This window comes from Falco naumanni, chromosome Z, assembly GCF_017639655.2.
Source record: "Falco naumanni isolate bFalNau1 chromosome Z, bFalNau1.pat, whole genome shotgun sequence".
NCBI classification, from domain to species: domain Eukaryota; kingdom Metazoa; phylum Chordata; class Aves; order Falconiformes; family Falconidae; genus Falco; species Falco naumanni.
Genome location: NC_054080.1, coordinates 17877018 through 17897746, shown reverse-complemented (window position 1 = coordinate 17897746; position 20729 = coordinate 17877018). Strand labels below are relative to the sequence as shown.

Sequence of the window (20729 nt, the reverse complement as noted above, 5' to 3'; positions counted from 1 at the left end):
TGCCTGGGAAGAGGGTGAGCTGCTGGTACTGTAGAATACCCAAAGACATATGCTAGTCCAACAACAGGTGACAAATATCACATTGGCAAACTATCTGTCAGAGGTTGTCCACAAGCCAAGATCTTCCCACCACCAGACAGGAACAAAGGAGACAAATCACGTGGTTTCAGCCAGTAAGTAATCCTCTCTGGTCAAGGGCCCTTGCATTGCCCATTGCACTTTCCTTCCAGTGTTTGTAGAAAACAAGCCTGCATCCTACAAACAGTCTGACAGACTTGGAAGCCCTAATGTAGTGATGATCTTACAGTGACAGATAACATCTATGTATAAGTTTGTGGAGGAGAGAAAGAAATATGTAAGCATGTAGCCAAGCACCTGGGAAAGAGGACTGAACTGGTCTGCTATAGACTGAACTCTGCGCTGACTCTGCATTCCTAGTTTGTTGCCAGAAGTACACATTTGGAATGAGAAATTTTCTGCTCAGACTAGTCAGATTGAAAATGAACAACCTCCTGACCTGACATTTAACACAAACAACTCCGACTACATGTTTTATAGTATTTGAATAGGGATAAGCAAGAAAGTGGGGGATACAAAGCCCACCTCTGATCACTTCTTGGATGCAGTTAAGATGTAAATAACAAGGCTCTGAAAGATGGCAATCCCTGAGAACACAAATTTCCTCCTCTGCTCACCTCCTACTTGCCCTCAGACTCTTGCTGTAACAACTTCATACACTCCCTAGCTAAGTGTGTGTTCTGTACTCTGCTGTCAGATCAGAGCACTTTCATAGACCATTAAATAGACTTAATTTCACAGACCATTTTTCACTGTCCTCCTTCTTGTGACCGATTTTCAATAACCTCTTCTCAGCTCTATATAACAGCTTCTGTGCATTTAACAAGTGCCAGAGGTGCTGGTTAATTCAGTTCCAGCCTGCCCTGTAGAGAAGCTAGTGCAGGAAAAATACATTTTCTTCAATCCATGTTTCCAGCTACCATTTCCAGAATTCCTTCTGCTACCCTCAGGGACTAAACTCAGTTTTAGCACTCCAAATGACAAAACCAGCTTTGTACATGTAGAATTACATGGGTGTTGCATTTGTCTTTAGGACACACAGCCAGAGTCAGAAAGAAACTACTGCAGATTAAGCAAATAAACTTACCTGCCCCCAACATAACTGAGGGGTTACTGGTGTTTGTACAGCTTGTAATGGCAGCAATCACTACTGAACCATGAGCAAGCTCAAAGTCACAGCCCTCAAAATTAAATTTGACTATTTTGTTGTGTCGGTCTGAGGCAATTTGGAATCCCTTGAATCCTTGCTGTAGGAGGAGAAAGTAAGAATCAGAAGGATATGGTTAATATAAATATTGTGAGTGGAAATTAGTATGAACTAGGAATTTCATGAATGAGAAGCATCTGTCAGTCACATCCATGATTCCATTTTTAGGTCTGGTGGTGAAGCCTTGCATCTCTGGTCAAAGTGGCAGACAAAAACGATTTTTCTGGGGTCTATCCTATTATCTGTTTACTGGTAAAGAGGCAACCTTTGCAGCAAAATATGTATTTTGTTCCTGCATGAATATATCCTTCTTCAGATTGCACAGATGCTTCTTGCTCCCATATGCTCCAGATTCCTGACCACGTATAGTCTTGTTACACAACCTAGTCCTGAGATACTAGCTGTAACACAAAAAAATTTTAAGCCATCATTATCAAACAGCTCAAACTTACACTAAGAGCTGACTTGAAAGGCAAAAGCCTGTCTGACAGTTCAAAAAAATCAAGGAGCAAGAAGGCACTGTTCACACCATGAAAAATTATGTTTGGAGATCTGAAAGCACAAGGTCATGTAATGGTGTTTGGAACATATAACAAAACAAGAATTATTGGGAACTGCTGTCGTTTAAGTTTGTTGATTTAAATCACGAGAGTTCTATACTGCCTTTAACAAGGGTGATTACCCTATCAGCCAAGGATTTAAACTGATTTTGGAAACTTAACTGTCTGGGCATATTAATTCAAATTAAAATCTTGCTCTTCTTTCAGTGACCATTTTTGACTGAGTGATGTAGAGAGAAGTCTTTTTTTTCTGTCTTTACCATGTGTCACAGAGACACATGCAGTTCTGATCTGCTGAATAGATTTAGTACTGAATGCAAAACTCCATTGCGGAGCTGAGGGCTTAACCTGCTTGGAAAGCTGAAGAGCTGGGTAGTTAGCACAGAGCTCAGCGTAGCAGCTACTTGGTCCACTCTACTAAAAAACCCTTCGTGGCCTATTCAGAAATCCCTAGTGCATGTCAAAACCATGTTAGGTCTAAGACTGATCTAAAATCAGAAAGAACTACTAATTCAATAAGACATGAACACCTTCATGTGACGGAACCATCACCCCAGTTTTAAACTACCCATTGTTGATGTCATCTTCTAAACTGCATTCAGACATCCTCATTTACTTTTCAATAACAAAACAACACACAAGTTAACCCCAAAATGTAGTTCCTGAACACCAGACAACTTTCAGAAGTGCGCATTAGTTTATATGCCCAAATGATCCCAGTCCCTACCTTGGCTCCCAGACAAGTCTCAAAGTCCTTCTTCATATCTGACACAGCCACTTTGTCCTGAGGTCTTTTTGGTCCACTGCAGCAAGGTGTAACAGTATGGAGATCCAACTCAACAACCTATTCAGGAAGAGGAAGTGAGAGCAGTTCAGCACTGCATAACAAGTTGAAGCCAGTTAAGCCACAGATATGCCACCTCTGCTGCTGAATCATGGCTAAATCCGCACACTGTGTTTGTTTGCAGAAATTATCTAAGACATATGAGAACGAAAAGATCAGAAGAAAGGAACAGTTCTACTTTTAGACTGCCAGCTCTCAAAAATACCCCAGCTATGAAAGTCCAGTGTATGACTGAAGCATCTAAACAATACAGATGATTTTGAGAATTATGTCTTTTCACATGCTAGCAGCAGGGTCCTCTTCAGAGAACAATGATGTGAAGAAATCCTGGTACTGGCATGAACCAAAGCAGACTATTCATCTTGGCCTTGGGTAAAACATTCGGTATATTATAAAACAGAGATTATCCTATTTTCCTATTCCTCAGACATGTTTCAACTTTTTATTATAGTATGCTGCATCTTTTCATATTTACTAAGATTTTTGAATAATCATGCAAACCTGAACATAAGTTACAAGGTAAATTCTTACTGTGGAGAGAACCAGGAATATTCTTGAGTTTCCTGGACTCAAGTAAGATCTTGGTTTTCTTGCAAAGAAAGCTGTTTGTGTGGTCTGTGGTTACCACACAGAGCTTCTAAGTGTCGTGATTCACACAGTAAAATAACTCGCTGAACAGAACAAGGGTAAAACTGGGACAAGGCTTACACACACAACATCCACACTGTCTTCATTGCTGTGTTTGAGTCTGGATTGAACTGCTCAAAACCACATGAACAAAATTGCAGAATCTGCATCAGCTAGAGCTCAGTTGAGAGCCAGCCTATACCTATGCCCAAGCTTTCACACCTGAAGAGACAGCTAACTTATGCCACTGGGCCTTAGATTAAGACAGATGTGTGAACCAAGCCAAAGGACGAGGAGTCCTTTGGCTATTTCTTAGTTTCTGTGAAAAACTGACAAATGTCACATTGAAATAGGGCAGGGCATAAAGCAAGGAGCCAGAGAACAGCATAGTTTCTAACCTGTGTGAAGTCCGGATCCTGAGAGGAGTTCTTGAAATCTCTTAGCATTCCCACAGCCTCAAGATACCTTTTTGTACACATAACTTTCTCTTTATCACGGCCTAAGGTGAAAGCCAGACACAGCAAAAACAGAATGCAATGAAACTGAGGAACTACTGTATGACTGAAAAACAAATCAATGCTTAACAGGCTACTTCACTGTTCGTGCTGTACACTGCACTACAAGACCCTTTCAGCACAAATACTAGAGATTCATTGGAAACAAAGCCATTGAGCAGACTTAGTGGCTTTTGCAGAACAAAAACTTAGCGCTGCCCGAACCTAGCTTATCCAGATGACAGAAGCAGGAACCTAAGCAGCAGGCAGTTAGCTGTATAAAAGTAAAACTCGGCTCTTCCTAAACATAGCCCTAAGAGCAAAAAACAGCCCGAATAAGTAAGTATGGATAAAAAAATGCACTCAAGCTCAGAAGGCTCCACTTGATTCAATCCCATTGCTGACTACACCTTATAGATCTGGAGTCCCTGCTTTCAATTACACCTTTAACTTGTAGTCTCTTCTTACACTCACCAGTTTGTATCAGGTACCCAATGCTAATATCATCCACTGGGAAATAGGCAGCTGTTGCTCCATACTCTGGACACATATTGGCAATGGTGGCTCGGTCAGCAATTGACAGCTGGGCTACACCAGGACCAAAAAACTCCACGAATTTACCCACAACTCCAACTTGGCGGAGGTGCTGTTATAAAAACACAGGGCCTGTGTCACTGCTAGGTGTCAAAGACCTGATTATACACTAGGTAAAATATACAGGCTTTACTTCTTGCTCCATGTCTCTCAGAGTGAAATGCCAAATGCAGTGAACAAGAGTCATGTACATTATGAAATCCAGCTTCCAACTTTTTAGCCATTTGCAAAGCTTTGGTAAACTCAGTCACAAGGATGAGGACACAGATGTAGTTTCAATAATAAGGTACAGTAAGTACAGGGATGTACTCCTTCTAAACTTGCTCTTCAATTCATTTAAACTACAATCTATCTTATAACAATTGCATTTTTCTCAACGTGACATTCTAAGGAGAGAAGAACAGTGTGAGGTCTTTAGCCAGGAAATCCTGGAAGATGGGGAAACAGGAAGAACCAACTACACAAGTATGTGAATCAAACTGTAAATGAACACACACATGTGGATGAACTCATAAAAAAAGCATTGGTTTTCCCCATTTGGAGGTTCTGTCTAAAGACAGCATCCCATGACCAACCTGTACCAGATTTCTGACCTCCAAAACCCTTAATAATGCTAACCAGTAATATTCTTAATTCAGTCACAATCCACAGAGGGGATAAATATATTATAAACATACAATGTGCGCCAAACACCTGCAGGTCAAAGAAATCAGACTGCAGCACTTACTGTCTGTTTTCAGGTTTGACATTGCCTTATTCTAAGTGAGGACTTCAAGAAAGAAAAACATCATGTTTCTTTTAAGGCGGCAGGGAAACGAGACCCTTTTACAAGCACTGTTGCTCCACAACAGGTCTGCATGTGAGGATTTGAACAGGCCACACTGTATCAGTTCTCCGCTCTGTTTTGTCTGGCTTCTGAGAAAGTGATTTGCCCATCAAATTTGCAGTTGTCCTTGGGCAGCTGATTGCAACCCACACAGAATGATAAAGTGTAAAAAAAAGTCCATAATGACTACATGGAAGCACAGACAGGGCTCCTAAGCATGCAGTACAGTGGCTTTGTCCTACAGATTACGCATAGCTTCCAGCCGTAATGGCAAAATGGCACACACGTTCATTACCTTGGTAATGGTGAGCACTATGTCAGTGGATGTTACCAGTGGCTGAGGGTTTCCCAGCAGCTTATAGCCAACCACCTCAGGAAGCACCATGCTGATCGGTTGGCCCAACATCACTGCTTCTGCTTCAATGCCACCAACACCTGTACACAACAGGAGTATATAATCCAACTATTCAGAAAGACAGTAAGTAACATGCCAAAGATAAACCCATGAAGTACAACTGACTGATGATTCCTCAATTTAAGGTGTGAAAGAGGAGAGCAGTCAGGCAGAGGACTTAGCTATCTGCTGAGGCACTCCTCATCTTGCTTATTTCTGCAAGGTTGGGCTTTTTTGATTTCTTTCCATTTCATACCTTCATCCTTACACCTCAGCCATTAGACAGGTTATTGTCTAAATCGAAGTAACTTACTCTGAGGACACACGGCTTTTATAGTAACAGATGTGTAAGTTTTATTTAATGACTTAAACATGCAATTCATAAACAAAGAATGACTGACACGGCATTGAACACGGCGTGCTGTGAGCGAAATGTAAGCAGACCTCAATGACTATTAGTCACCAAACAAAAACTTACAAGTTATTTTGAAGGAAAGAAAGAATATTAGAGTCAAGAGTATAGAATACTAATAGAAAAGCTACTTATTAAGACAGAACTATCTTCACTACATCTGTTAAGTTCCAACATCAACAGTTTCAACAACTAGGAACCTTTGTGTAAGCACACCTTCAGTATTAGAGTGAATGCAATTAAAGTGACTACTTCATTTTGCTAATTTAATAAGGTAAAGTATCAAGATGTCAGTCATATGCAATCTAAAAAACCCCATGTTTACTAGCAATCTGGCATTAGGCCGCAGTTTTATAACTTTTTGCCTGTAGAAACACCTTCTCATGTATATCTTCCACTTTCAAACCTCATTCTACCTTTGCTTAGCTTAATTAATACTAAGCTAGAACAAACTGCCTGTAATAGTAGCTTATGCATGCCAAACCACTGCTCCTATCCTCTTCCCCATTTAATCTAACAATAGTTCTGAGAAATAATTTCCAATTTATTTTATGCAAAATGATGTTAATTAAAAAGATAATTCTGTTGGAAACAGTATCTGTTGGAGGGATAACGCAGTAGGGCATAGGCAATCCAGGAAATTCTTGGAATGCACTGACAGTAACATCCTTCTCCAAGTGACAGAGAAGCCAATGAGGAGAGATACTATGGTGGACCTTGTTCTCACCAACAAGGAAGAGCTGGTGGAGAACGTGAAGTGCAAGGACAGCCTTGGCTGCAGTGCCCATGAAATGGTGGAGTTCAACATCCTCAGGACAGCGAGGAGGGTACACAGCAAGAATACTACCGTGGACTCAGGACAGCAGAGTCTGGCCTCCTCAGGGATCTGCTTTGTAGACTACCATAGGATAAAGCCCTGGAGGAAAGAGGGGCCCAAGAAAGCTGGTTAATATCCAAGGATCACCTCCTACAAGCTCAGGAATGCTGCACCCCAGTGCAGAGGAAGTCAGGCAAAAACACTGGGAGGCCAGCATGGATGAACAAGGAGCTCCTGGACAAACTCAAACACGAAAAGGAAGCCTATAGAGGGTGGGAGCAAGGACAGGTAGCCTGGGAGGAATACAGAGAAACTGTCCGAGCAGCCACGGATCAGGTAAGGAAAGCTAAAGCCCTGATAGAATTAGATCTGGACAGGGACATCAAGGGCAACAAGAAAAGCTTCTACAGGTACATCAGTGATAAAAGGAGGACTAATGAAAATGCAGGCCCTCTCCAGAAGGAAACAGGACACCTGGTTATCTGGGACGTGGAGAAGCCTGAGGTACTCAGTGACCTTTTTTCCCCAGTCTTCACCAGCAACGGCTCCAGTCACACTGCCCAAGTCACAGAAGGCAAAGGCTGGGACTGAGAGAATGAAGAACTGCCACTATAGGAGAAGATCAAGGTTGAGACCATCTAAGTGACCTGATGAGATGCATCTGTGGGTCCCAAGTGAACTGGCAGATGAAGTGGCTAAGCCACTATCCATCATACTTGAGAAGTTGTGGCTGTTAGTGAAGTTCCCACTGACTGGAAAAGGGGAAATGTAACCCCTGTTTTCAAAAAGGGAGAAAAAAGGAAGATCCAGGGAACCATGGCCCAGTCAGTCTCACCTCTGCACCCAGCAAGATCATGGAGGAGATCCTCCTGGAATCTATGCTAAGACACATGGAAAATAAGGAGATGATTGGTGACAGCCAACATGGCTTCACTAAGGGAAAATTGTGCCTGATAAATCTGGTGGCCTTCTGTGAGACGGTTACAGCATTGATGTATGAGGGAAGAGTGACACCATCTACCTGGACTTGTGCAAAGTTTCTTGACACTATCCCACATGATACCCTTGTCTCTAAACTGGAAAAACATGGATTTGACAGATAGATCACCCAGTGGATAAGGAACTGGATGGATGGTCACACTCAAAGAGTTGTGGTCAATGACTCAATGTCCAAGTGGAGCCTGGTAATGAGTGGCATTCCTCAGGGGTCCATACTGGGACCAGTGCTGTTCAACGTCTTTCTTGGCAATACAGACACTGGGATTGAGTGCACCCTCAGCAAGTCTGCCCATGACATAAGCTTTGGGGACCCCAACATAAGAAGGACATGGACCTGCTGGAGCAAGTCCAGAGGGCCCTGAAGATGCTCAGAGGGCTGAAGCACCTCTCCTATGAAGACAGGCTGAGGGAGTTCAGGTTCAACCTAGAGAAGAGAAGGCTCCAGGACAACTTTACAGCAGCCTTCCAGTACCTAAAGGGGCCTTACAGGAAAGATGGGGAGGGACTCCTATCAGGGAGTGTAGTGACAGACAAGGCGTAATGGTTTTAAACTAAAAGAGGGTAATTTACATTAGGTATTAGGAAGAAATTCTTCATTGTGAGTGGTGAGGCACTGGCACAGGTTGCCCAGAGAAGCTGTGGATGCCCCATCCCTGGAGGTGTTCAAGGCCAGGCTGGATGGGGCTTTGAGCAGCCTGGCCCAGTGGAGGGTGTCTGTGCCCATGGCAAAGGGGTTGGAACTAGATGATCTTCATGGTCCCTCCCAACCCAAACCATTCTATGATTCTATATTCCATGCCACATTAACATCATGCTCAGCATTAAAACTGGGAGGCAGGGGGTGGGGGAATTTTTCCAAAGTAGCTGTTGCCCAAGGACTGGCTGGGCTTTGGTGTGCTGGTGGGTGATGGTTTCTGCACCACTTGCTTATGGGTACTTCCCTCCCCCCTCCCTTCATTTATTAAACTTTGTCTCAATGCATGAGGTTTTTTCCTGCATTCGCTGTTCCAATTCTCTTCCCCTATCCTGCTGACAGGAGTGACCAACTGGCTGGAGGCTAACCTGCCAGCCAGGGTCAATTCACCAGTCTGAAACACAGCTTTGTCAGTCAACAGACTGTTCGTGACATACTACTGCACATACCCCAGCCAAGCACTCCCAAGCCGTCTATCATGGTGGTGTGCGAGTCAGTGCCCACCACACTGTCTGGATAGTAGTAGCCGTCCTGATCCATCACCACTCTTGCCAAGTACTCCAAGTTCACTTGATGGATGATCCCAGAGCCTGGCGGAATAATTCTCATGTTTTTAAAAGCCTGAGAGCCCCACTGAAACAGAAGGAATTGGAGTAAAAAATTTTCAATGCATACGAGCACTAGAAGAACTTTTGTTCATAGCACTTTTCTCCATGCAAACAAATTCCAAAGAATTAGTTCTTTTGGTACCTTTAAGAATTCAAATCTTTCTTTGTTCCTTTCAAATTCCAGGTCCTGATTTTTTTGCAAGCTGTCTGATCTACAAGTAAAAATAATCAGCTGTCAGATCCAAAAGTATCCACACTAAATTTATGTCTAGTCAGATATACCCAAAGGTTGTAAGAAAAGAGTTATTACCTAACGTTAATGCTGATCAATCTCATTTTTTTAATCTCACTGTAGCTGTAAACTGCAGCCAACCAGTGAAAAGGATTTAAGAAATCTTAAGTAATACCTTAAGTCTGGTTCAAATGCGAGTGCTAATCTGCATATTACATATGTGAGAGGCCTAAAACTTGTAGTTTGGGAAGAGCTACACTATGTGTTAGAGCAATATGAAGTTCCCAACACCTGAATCAGAGGTTATCAGCAAAGAAGCAAAGGCTAACCAGAACAACTCCCCTGTAACTTCAGTTAAAAAGAGATTAACATTGATGAAAAAGGGCTGACTGAAGCCCCTGTGCTTCAAAGCAGACAGGGTTAACAACTTTTTACTTGAATCAGCTGCCTAACTTAGGCCTGGCCAATGTTCTCTCCGCATACACGCAAGCCTAACAGAAATACAAAAAAAGCTGTGACAAAAAGTAACTATTAGTAAAAAAATATCTAAATGAAGTCCTAGATACTACAGATAACATAAAATATATCTTACTAATAAAATAATACAGAAAAAGAATCACAATAGTTGATTTTGTCCTATGGTAAAGAAGAAATCATATCTTGTTCACAAAGAGTCTTGTTTCCCAAAGACCTTAAAAAATATGACACAAATTAAACAGAAAAAAGGTTAGGTTTTAGTTTAATAGAGTATGCTGTAACACCCATTTCCCCAGAGATCAGTCTTTAGATGAGTCTTCCTAATTTTTGAGTCTGTTTCTAAACTGTCTAGTGTTATGTTAAGATTAAGAATAGATACAGCATCTCTAGTAAAACAGCTAAAGACAGCTGATTTTCAACAATGTTAAGTCAAAATTTTTGGCCCTTTTCTCCCCTGCCAACTATGAAACAGCATCAGTAAGAATTCATATCCTTACTAGTACACAGTTAAAAAAAAGTAGGAAAAAATTATATTTGAAAACTATCTGACAACATTCCTCTATGCAGCAAGCTTCACAATTTCTGCTCAGAAGTTCAGTACTTTTGTTCAAGAGAAACCTCTAAATATTGGCACTGAGAAATTGCTCTTTATGTTCTTTAATCTCCACCTTCCAGGAATTTTCTTCTTTGCATTGCTATAACTTATGTGGCCCACTTTGAAATTATATCCTATAGAGGACAATAAATACACAAAGTATTTTAGCAGGCAAGGTAACTGCAGATCAAAAAAACCTTCTGGAGTTTGGAAGGTGGAAGGAAACTGAGAAACATGTAATTGCAGGATCTGTTTGGAAGATTAGTTCAGTAGACCCTTGCTCTAGTGAGTACTTGTCTCTTTGTAGCATGCTGAGGATTGAACAGCATTATGTTTTTCCTGCGCTTACAGGGGCCATATTAATCAGTTTTGCTCTTCTGCCTGGAGGCACTGAACTAGCAAAGATTTCCTTAGAGCTGAGCTAGAGCAGCTTAGGTCTGTTCTTATATAAATAAGGAAGAAAGGAGACATTCTCACTTGTCCTTTCGAAAAAAGCCCTACGGGGTCAAAAAAGTGCATATGGAAAAAAGCTATTTCTGAGCAACTAATAATAATGCAGTGTTATTATGGAAAATTATGATCACCACAGGTCTGAACTGAGCCTTTAACATTTAATTCAGACTTGTGCTGCTGAGAGATGCACCACAGAAAAAAATCAAAACTCCTCCACCTAATTCACTGCAACTTGATACAACAGTTTAACTTAAACACTTTGAGTCTAGGATGTTATAGTCCAAATGCTAAGAGTATCACCAATGGAACTACCTTTATTATCAGTAACTGCATTTGGCTTGCTTATTACCATTAGGAGGTTTTTTGTATCCTTACCGTCTGTTAAAGTCAACCTGGATGGAGTGATCTATCACTAGGTCAACAGGACAGATAGGATTGATTTTTTCAGGGTTCCCACCAAGTTTCTTCACAGCATCACGCATCGCAGCAAAGTCAACCACAGCAGGTACCCCACTAAAACAGAAGAGAAATGGCTAGGTGATACCATTAGGAAAAGAAAAAAGAAAAAACCAACAACAAAACAAAACCAAGCGAGATCCTGAGACACAGAAGAGACATCTACTGTCACATCATCCTGGTTCTGGCTGGGATAGAATTAATTTTCTTCTTAGGAGCTGGTGCAGTGCTTTTTTTTTGGATTTGGTGTGAGAACAATGCTGACAGCACACTGACGGTTTGAGTTGTTGCTGGGTGATGTTTATACTAAGTCAAGGACTTTTCAGTTCCTTGGGCTCTGCCAGTGAGAGGGCTGGAGTGGCACAGGAAACTGGGGGGTGGACACAGCCAGGACAGCTCTCCTGAACTAGCCAGAGAGATATTCCATACCACAGAATGTCATGTTCAGTATAGAAACCGGCAGGGGGTTTGCTAAGGCTCATCGCTCAGGGACTGGCTGGGCATCAGTCAACAAGTGGTGATCAGCTGTGCTGTGCATTACCTGTCTTCTTTTCTCCATCCACTTTGGATTTTACTCCTCTCCCTCCTTTTTCATGGTAACTCCTATTGTTATTATTATTGTTCTTTCATTTTTATTTTAGTTCAGTTATGAAATTGTTCTTATCTCGAGTTTTACATTCCTTTCCAACTCTCCTCCCCATCATTCTGGGTGAGGGGGGGAGTGAGCAAGTGGCTGTGTGGCATTTAATTACCAGCCGGGGTTAAATCACGACATCCATGGAAAAAGAACAAGTCTCAATGGCTACAGTACAGTATCAAACATTAAGAAAACATGATATAGCCTGAAGACATTAAAGCTGAATTTTAAAATTCCACCTTAAGTCTATTTAACTTCACTACATATTTGGCAATTTGTACAGGATGCAAAATACTTGTACTGCTTACATACAGGACTATTTAATCAATGCTTCTAACCAGATGTTTTAGAAAAACTTTGCTCATACTGCTAGCTCTATCGAAGGATACTGACCACATTTCAAGAAAAGTCCTATCTAAAAGCTCCTAAACTCAGCCAACAGTAATATAACTCGTTACCATCACCCCAAGAACGATACTGACAGCATAACTAGTACAGCACTACTCAGACTCTTGCCCAAGTGATTTTTGGGCACAGAAAAATGCCACCTATGCTGAGTTTTTTCTTCATAATCTTTTATTGTTTTTTGAAAGAACCATTTCACACTACTCTGCATATGTTCAGGAAAGAGCTGAGTCACCATCCCTGGAGGTATTTAAAAGTTATGTAGATGGGGCACTTAGGAACGTGGTTTAGTAGCCAACTTTGCACTGTTAGGTTAACTGCTGGACTCGATCTTAAAGGTCTTTTCCAACCTAAATGATTCAATAATTCTATACAAAGCAAATTGCAGCCTTACCCTGAGTCTTGGGATCATTACTCTATGGCAGAGACAGTACCCTTGGGAAAACAAAGTCAGAAGAGCAGAAGGGACAGAAATGTATCTATATCCTGAGTAAGAACGAAAAGCTAAAACCAAAATTCATCAAGTAACAGAAGCAGTTTAACAAGCTTGGCGGGGAATCTGGAAACTTAGTTCTAGTCAGCATTCCTTTGGGATCTTGAACTGGTTTATCTTCTTTTGCTCTGTTCCTCTCTCTCCTCCCCAGTCTGTTCAAAAAAGAAGGGCAGAGGGGGAAAAAGGCAATGTTCTTTCTTTGATACTTTGTTATGTGTATTTAGCTGATTTTAAAGCAAGGATTGTCTCTTCCAAGTTTTGCAAAACACAAAAGAATCTTCTCCATACTTAGGGCTGTTTGGTACCCTCCACACTTCAAGTGAAACTGGCAGAGCAAGGCATCAGATTTCTTAAATTACAAAGGACATGACTACAAAACACCTTTGCAGCATAAATCCACTTCTGAAAATACAGTTAACTGGTCTGGCAGATCTCTGGACAAACACAAAAGGCAGAAATAAGGTGCACCATTCATCTTTACTAACAAATTATTGTACTTACCACTGACAAAAGACCTTACCACAAATGACATTCAAACAGCATGTTTTCAGGCTACAGGCCAACATTCACATTTCTGCCTTCTCATATCTTGTGACAATCCTGCAAGCCCTTGAACTTCAAGTGACTTAAAAATTAACAAACCTTTTTCTCTGTTTGTATGTCTCATTCATCCAAAATAATTTTTCAATCCCTATATTAAGACCTCTTTCCTAAGTGAGAAATGTAAACTATACAGAGGGTCAAAGTAATACACATGAGAGTCTTTTGCCCATCCTTCACTTCCAATCCAAGTCTAGTCATAAGCAAATGAGGAGTAGTAATTAGAAGTTCTGGCACTTCAACACCTGCCTTACCTAATAGATCATACACATTTCTGTATTTATTTTAATAAAGCTTCTGGTGCTTCTCAGCACATGCATTCTCAGCTTCTACAGAGGTATGTACTAGATGACATTTTTCAATCACTTTGGGAAACCCTCTTGCCTACAAGCCTATCTGATTTTGCTGACTGCTGAGACAGAAAGAGCTGTCTGCAATGCGCTCATAAGAATCTGGCATTGTCCAGTAACCCACCAAAAACATTACATTTCTGCAAGAGTAGCTCAAAGCAGCAAGAGTTTATGTTTTCAACTCTAATAAGGAAGCTATTACAATTTCTAAATACATCAGAAACAATGCAAGAAGAAGAGAAAAGGCCTTGTCATTCCCAGAGTTTTAGCTTGACCATCCTGAGTGTTTCCAAAAACAAACAGAAAAAAGGGTCCACATCATGTAACCTTGACATGATGTTGGAATTTAGAGCAGTTTATTTTCCTTGGAATATGCATATTCTGGGACAACAGCATAACAACTGTTATGCCACCTAGGTGAACTTGGGGGAGGGCAGGTGTGGGAGGAAGGGATTAGAAGAGTTCTTTTACCAGCTTACAAACATTGAACAATTGAAAAGAAACAGACACAACATCCATCTACAGTCTTAGAAGAGCTCAGGACGATTACAGAATGATTAGATCTAGGAAATTCAATAATTCTAATGCAGAACACATGAATGTAGTTGTCATACGGTTTCTGGAAAGTTGGCGAAGCTGCCTTTTCCAAAAGATCTCTCTCAGCAGTCTGTTGAAGAGCTCGTTTTTCATGACTGCTGCTGCTCTGAAGACTTACAGGCAAATTTTTAAAACTCAGCAGGAAAGTAGGGGGCAAGAAAGTGCAGGAACAAAGAAAAAATATTTGCTTGAAAGTTTGGCTTCCTCTTTGCTCCAGCTTTTTAAAATGTTAACAGCAGTCAGCAGGTACAATATAACTAGGAAATCAGCACTTTTTTCAATTGAGGCTTTGCCAGTTTTTCCTAATGTCTTTTAAGAGTTCAGCTGTACTGGATCTCTAGCACCTGGCCAACATTTGGGAAAATGCGTAACAGAAGGTAGGATAGCTAAGGGACTTTACTGTTCTGAAAAATAAAGTCAACTGACAGCTTAGCAGCACGGGGCTTACCGTGGGTGAACTAAATTCTTACAAAGGTAGAGGACAAACGTGCAAAGGACAGTGGACTTGCAAGTCAAATGCTGTATTAAAAACAGTTAAAAGCTACTGTTCCACCTTAAAAATTACTTTCCAGATCTACCAGGGACTATTACACACTGACACATGGGGACTAACTGCATTGCAATAACAAGGCCCAGTTTTTTCAGAGTCCATTAGGTATGAACCTCAATTTGCTTTCCTGGGAAAAACTAGACACTCATTTTTTCAATAGTAGAGCAGTCTTTAAAAATATGTATTTGGAATAACACTGACTTGGAAGAGAAAATATGATATGGGTTATAAATGAGACTTGAAAAGGGTAGGGAACTGAAAGCAAGAGCCCCTGGGTGGGGGGTGAGGCGCAGGAAAGATACACTACCACACTATTCCCAAGCAACAACAAAACCTCTAAACTCTGAATTGCCTCATTTGGATGCAATTTAGCCATCCCATTTTCTTCCCCTCTATATTGAAGAGTTTCATAAAGATATTTCTCCACCCAAGAAAAGCTTCATTTAACGCTCTTATCATGAGTGTTTGCCTCTCCAAGCGCTGTCTGCAGCATGACATCCAGGAAAGGTGAAAGCGGTCTTTCCAAACATTTCACTGCCATTCTTTCCCTCACCTCATCACTCCACCCCAAGCCCAGCATTTCTGCCCTTTCAAGAGCCCCTCTTCCTAGCTTTGGAGAGCATCACACTCACGTGAAGTCTTGCAGAATAACTCTTGCAGGCTTGAACGGCACTTCAACATTCTTGTGTTGCACCACTTTCCAGTTGAGAATATTCTCAACATCTCCCTTCTTTACTAGGAACTCATCACAGTTACGGATCGCTGCTTCCAAGAGGACTCGAATAGAAAATGGCAGGCGTGCTGCATGGGTAAGAGGCAAGAAACAAATTCAGTTTTTACCTTAGGGTACATGTCAGCAAGTGCAGAGTTCCACGCCTGGGGCAGACAGGTCCTCACATGCTGTCCCCATATTCTCACAAGACTTTATCCCAAATTATCACATACCCTTTTCTAGCCTCCAGCTTTGTCAGGAGGTTGCTGCTAACTGACCTGTTCCAGCAGATTTATTACCTCAGTCCCTGTAAGACAGCAGATGTTCTTCCTGAAAGGACTCTTCCACAGCTCTTCCACCCTCCACAGCAATGCCGCTCTGAAAACATACTGTGTTCACCTTGTTTCTCTGCGGTTTCCTCTCACTCTTGCCACTGAACATAGTCATATAAATGCACTAGAAAAACATAATTTTCTGCCTGACATGTTGGAACGCATAGTGGTAGTGGTCTAGGCAGTCTCTTCTTCTCAATAGAGGGAGAATGAAACTGAATGGCAGGAATAATGTGCATCTGCTAATCTTCTTTTATTTCAAGATAGAAATGCTTACAGAAGACGACATGAAATATTATTAGAGCAGTCCTAACAGCTTTACTACAAGCAATGGGTTTAAAGGAAGAAGTTTCTCTGTCCTTCCTCACCTGGTCCACTGTAATAATAGCTGTTCGATTTAGTCTCAGAATATTTACATTTGAAAGTCTCTTGAGAAGCTTGTCCAAACTTTCTACACAGGGCCCCCAAGACACAAAAGTAATTTAATCACAGTGAGACCTCATTACTGCTATCATAAAAAACCCCAACCAACTATTATTCAGGACACAGTCATTCAGAATCATTTGGGGCGGGCTTTGGTTGTTTTTTGATGGGTTTTCTTGGTTGTTGGTGGTTTGGGTTTTTTAAATTTTCTTTCTCACCCACCCCATTCTTCTGTTGTTAAGTTATTCCATCTTTCTGCTGGACAGTGAGAATTACATCCCATTTTCTTTAAAGTATCTGGAGTTTTTACTTCTGGAATGGATCAACTGGTAATACCACACATATATTTGTCTATTTCTTAAGACTCATCTCTGCTTCTCACACACTAGGTCCAACATTAATTGATTTCTTATTTAAACACTGCAATGGATATGCGTTGCTGACATTCAGAGAAAATGTTCCTCCTCTTGCTTCCTGACTTCTCCTTAATCACCTGTTCCTTTCTTGAAAGAGGAAAAATACCCAACATCAAGACCTCTAAGCTAAAGATACTTGCTCTCTAAGTCAGTGGCAGAGATGGTAAGATTTTTACCAGTGCCACATGGAAGATGACCAAGTATATTCTGGAAGTGTCAGAGGAAATAAGGAAAAAAAACCTCCTCAGAAAGGACTTCCTAGCCACTACTTTTTAAAGCTGAACAATCTTTCTGGATGATTCCATCATATCAGTGTTCAGTCCTTTCTAGCCTTTCACAGTAGCATAACAGCATATGAGAAAACTTGTGCTCATATATTTGTGCTCATACTAGTCTGGCCTAGTACTCCTCATGCACTCAAGGAAAACAAGACTACAGTGTGCATACTATATTGAGAGAATACTGTGACCTGTGCCAGTATTTCTGTAGTTCTAAACTCCCAGAACAAATTTTTGGTAATATTTTGTTTCCAAGAACCATCTTCCGAATTCACAGTTCTCTCCAGAGACCAAATATCATCCAGTGTTGCAAAATCTCTTCAAGTTCTGTTCATCAATATTAATGTAATGCTTTCTTTGTGTTGTGAACGTACCGTATCTCACATCTTCCAATTTGCTCAGATTAAAGAACTTCTTCAGAGGCTGTTTAGGGTCCAGCGGCTCCATGATACGTACAAAAGGGTTGCTCATGGTTATTCGAGACCCTTGGTGTCCCTAAAACACAGAAGAAAAATCAGAGCCATTTTCACAACATCTGCACTGCGTACAAAGTACATGGCCCACAGTACCACAATGTGTATATCCCACATACAAGGTCTGTACCAGACAAAAAGGTACTGCACAGTCTGTGCTGGTCATGCCCTTACCCCTACAAAGCTACTTGTAACACATCCTCAGAGATAAAACGGTCTGCAGGAAGATAACAGCATTGTGAAAAATATTTATACACCACACAGTTTACAAAGGAAATTCAATGGCTGCAGTGTTCTTTATGCTGCTTCTAGGCAGCCCTTTGTGTCTCTATGTCCATGAACCACCACCACAATGTGGTCCCATTTCTTAAGTGGCCTTGGTCTAAAGTGGAACAGACAGGCACTTGCATTCAAAACTAAAAACAATTCAACCAAAACAGAAAACACGATAATTTTACTTGAGCCAGAAAGTGTTACAGACTAAGATTACAAATCCTGACTATCAGAGACACAAGTAACACTCCCAATTTCTGAAAGATTCATCAGGGTTGCCACAAAAATAAAAGCAGACTATTGTAAACATAGTTCTAGTTTGAGACCTTTTCTTCTTTGTGGATACCCTAATGGTTTACTGGATAGAACATTCCACCGGGTCCTAGGACTTTTAGGGTTCACTTATACAAGCTAAAGTACCCTGACATATTCCCAATATCAAGGCCAACTAGCACAGACAGGCCCAAATTCACTCTAGAAATATCTCTCAGTCTCCAGAATAGGTTAACTGCATGCAAACCGCCTAATGGAACAGTTTGTAGGACACTTCTTAAGACCTGAACTCTGCCAGGGCTCCTTTGGGAGCACCAGCTTAGGCCAACACATGCCAAGGAGCGAGTTAACTATTTAACAGTAAGGACAATCCTCTTCCAGTGCCTGGAAACATTCCCAGACATGATTAAAACTTTTTTAGGAGAGAGAAAAACATAGGCCTGATTTCCAGATCTATTGTTGTTCACCCGTGGCACCGTTCTTATCTTCAAGTAACATTATCTTCCCTTGTCCCAGTTTTTCACAGAACAACAAAAAAACCAAGGTATAAGATGCACATTCTTTGACAGGCCTTGGAGACTGGTGCAAAGGGACACACAAAGTCCCATCTGTGTTAAAAACAAATTAATTCACTCTTTGGCCTTGCATTAGCTGTTTCATCTGTCAGTCCCATTGACTGTTCAGGGAATATGTGGATTATATTTATGGGGGATTTGTAAAGTATTCCAGCACAAACCATATTTCACATATTTTGAAGACAACAACCAAGTTAGAGGTTAGACTGAGATGGATAGATAGCAGAAATGGTAACAAAGGGAGGTTCAGTGTGTAAAGCAGCAAGACACTGCAAAAGAAAGAAAAAAATTCAAAATTCTGTCAAACAAAACAATGGAAGTTTCTAGATAAAAAGTTGAATGCCAAGGGAAGGCAGAAAGGTAAGCTAATGAACAGACTGCAAACACCACACCCCAAACCTATCACCTCTTATGTCCCCACCTACAAGTTATTTTCTGAAATTCCTCTTCCCAGCTCTGCAGATACCCAATCCCACACAAAGCCCACCAAGTTTTAGGTGTCATCTTCTTTAAACAGCATAAACTACTCAGCTGTTTCTCTTCTAAACAAGCTGTGCTTCCACAATTGAGCATGATCAAAATAAACTGCTTCCTTCGTCTCCTTGCCATCTATGCTCCTGATGAGCTTTATTTTCTGCCTTCCAAGCCGAGAACTTTATATTATGCATACCCACTTCTCATGGGAAAGTCTAAGGGTAACTGAAGATAGAAAATGCTGAGATAACCCAACAGCTAAAGTAGAAGATCATTATTTTGATATGACCATTAATGAGACTACTGTACTCAATTCACATACTCTTATTTAAGTATAAATTGCAGCCGTAACATTTCCTACCCAAGCCAGTGTCCTGGCAAACCACTTTAGCAATTCAAGATGCTATGACAGTAACTACTTGTTAGCATTTCTTTGCCCAACATCACCCTCTTCCCTGAACACAACTTTTTTAGTTCACAGTATGAGACACTTCAGTACAAACCTGCTTTCATCAGCAAGTTACACAAGTATGCCAAATTGTGGGACAACCAAGGCCTAAATACATGTTCTTTTCACCTGCCTGATCACTGATATGAACAACTCTTTCAACCTGGTAAGCCATTTAGAAATCCCTGCAAAGAGGCAAAGGATCTAGAAAAAGAATACTATTTGCAGCATTGCTGTAGCAAATTTCACAGAGCCCAAGAAGCCTCAGTCATACTGACTGCTGTTTCTAGACAGCAAATTATAAACCAAGTGGCCACAGCACAGAACTCAAGCTAGTGATCTGCCAAAAAGATGTGAGCGCACAATACTCTACAGATTGAGTACACCAAAATTTTTAAGTAGTCACTGAGATAGATACAGATTAACTTGTGATTGCAGCACAGAATATTTACTCATGTTTTGCAGGCACTGAAATGTAAATATGCCAACAGGCTAGCACACAGGGGAGCTGACATCTGTGTCTGGGACTGGTGCAGTGCACAGGGTCACATGCATTGACCACGGCCAGTGCCACATGACCACAGTAATAGCTGATCACACATAAAGCAAGCACTCCATCTTCTGCCCAACAACCTCAAAACTGTTTGTGTGGAGGTCACATCTGAAATAGGATTCCACACAGTGACCCTCAGGAAGACAGAAGTACAGAATATGAGGCTTCTAATGTTAACAGTCATCAGCCACCCACACAAACAGAGCTCATCCTGGCCTTGGAAAAGAGCTGCAACTCCAGCCCAAGGCATTCCCCCCTCTCCAGTTATGCAGACACACATTCTTTAGCGTTTGTGCAACTCTGGATACAGCCCTAGGACTCTAGGGGTTTCAGCTGACTGAAATAGATGAAAACGATTCAACTGGGGAGGGCTGTTTTTTTTTTAAAAAAAAAAAAAAAGAAAAAAAAAGGCACAGTCTCATTAGTGGAACCTTCTCAAAGGGTTGCATGACTTATATAAGGTGTACCAGACAAACAATAGCTTTATTTTAGCCCTTCCT

General features: G+C 41.1%; 1 protein-coding gene across 3 annotated transcripts in view; it reads right to left on the bottom strand.

Moving 5' to 3' along the window:
* Positions 1–20729, bottom strand: part of ACO1 (aconitase 1) — a 45469-nt gene that overhangs the window by 16891 nt on the left and 7849 nt on the right. For all 3 annotated transcript variants that reach the window (XM_040580442.1, XM_040580443.1, XM_040580444.1), the window contains 10 exons: positions 17535–17655; positions 15632–15800; positions 11287–11424; positions 9297–9366; positions 8996–9179; positions 5526–5665; positions 4285–4456; positions 3715–3815; positions 2573–2689; positions 1166–1325 (listed from right to left, as the gene is read on the bottom strand). In XM_040580442.1, coding sequence (XP_040436376.1) covers positions 1166–1325; positions 2573–2689; positions 3715–3815; positions 4285–4456; positions 5526–5665; positions 8996–9179; positions 9297–9366; positions 11287–11424; positions 15632–15800; positions 17535–17631 — 1348 coding nt within the window. In that variant the 5' untranslated portion in view covers positions 17632–17655. Of the gene's footprint in view, positions 1–1165; positions 1326–2572; positions 2690–3714; positions 3816–4284; positions 4457–5525; positions 5666–8995; positions 9180–9296; positions 9367–11286; positions 11425–15631; positions 15801–17534; positions 17656–20729 lie in introns of those variants that run through there.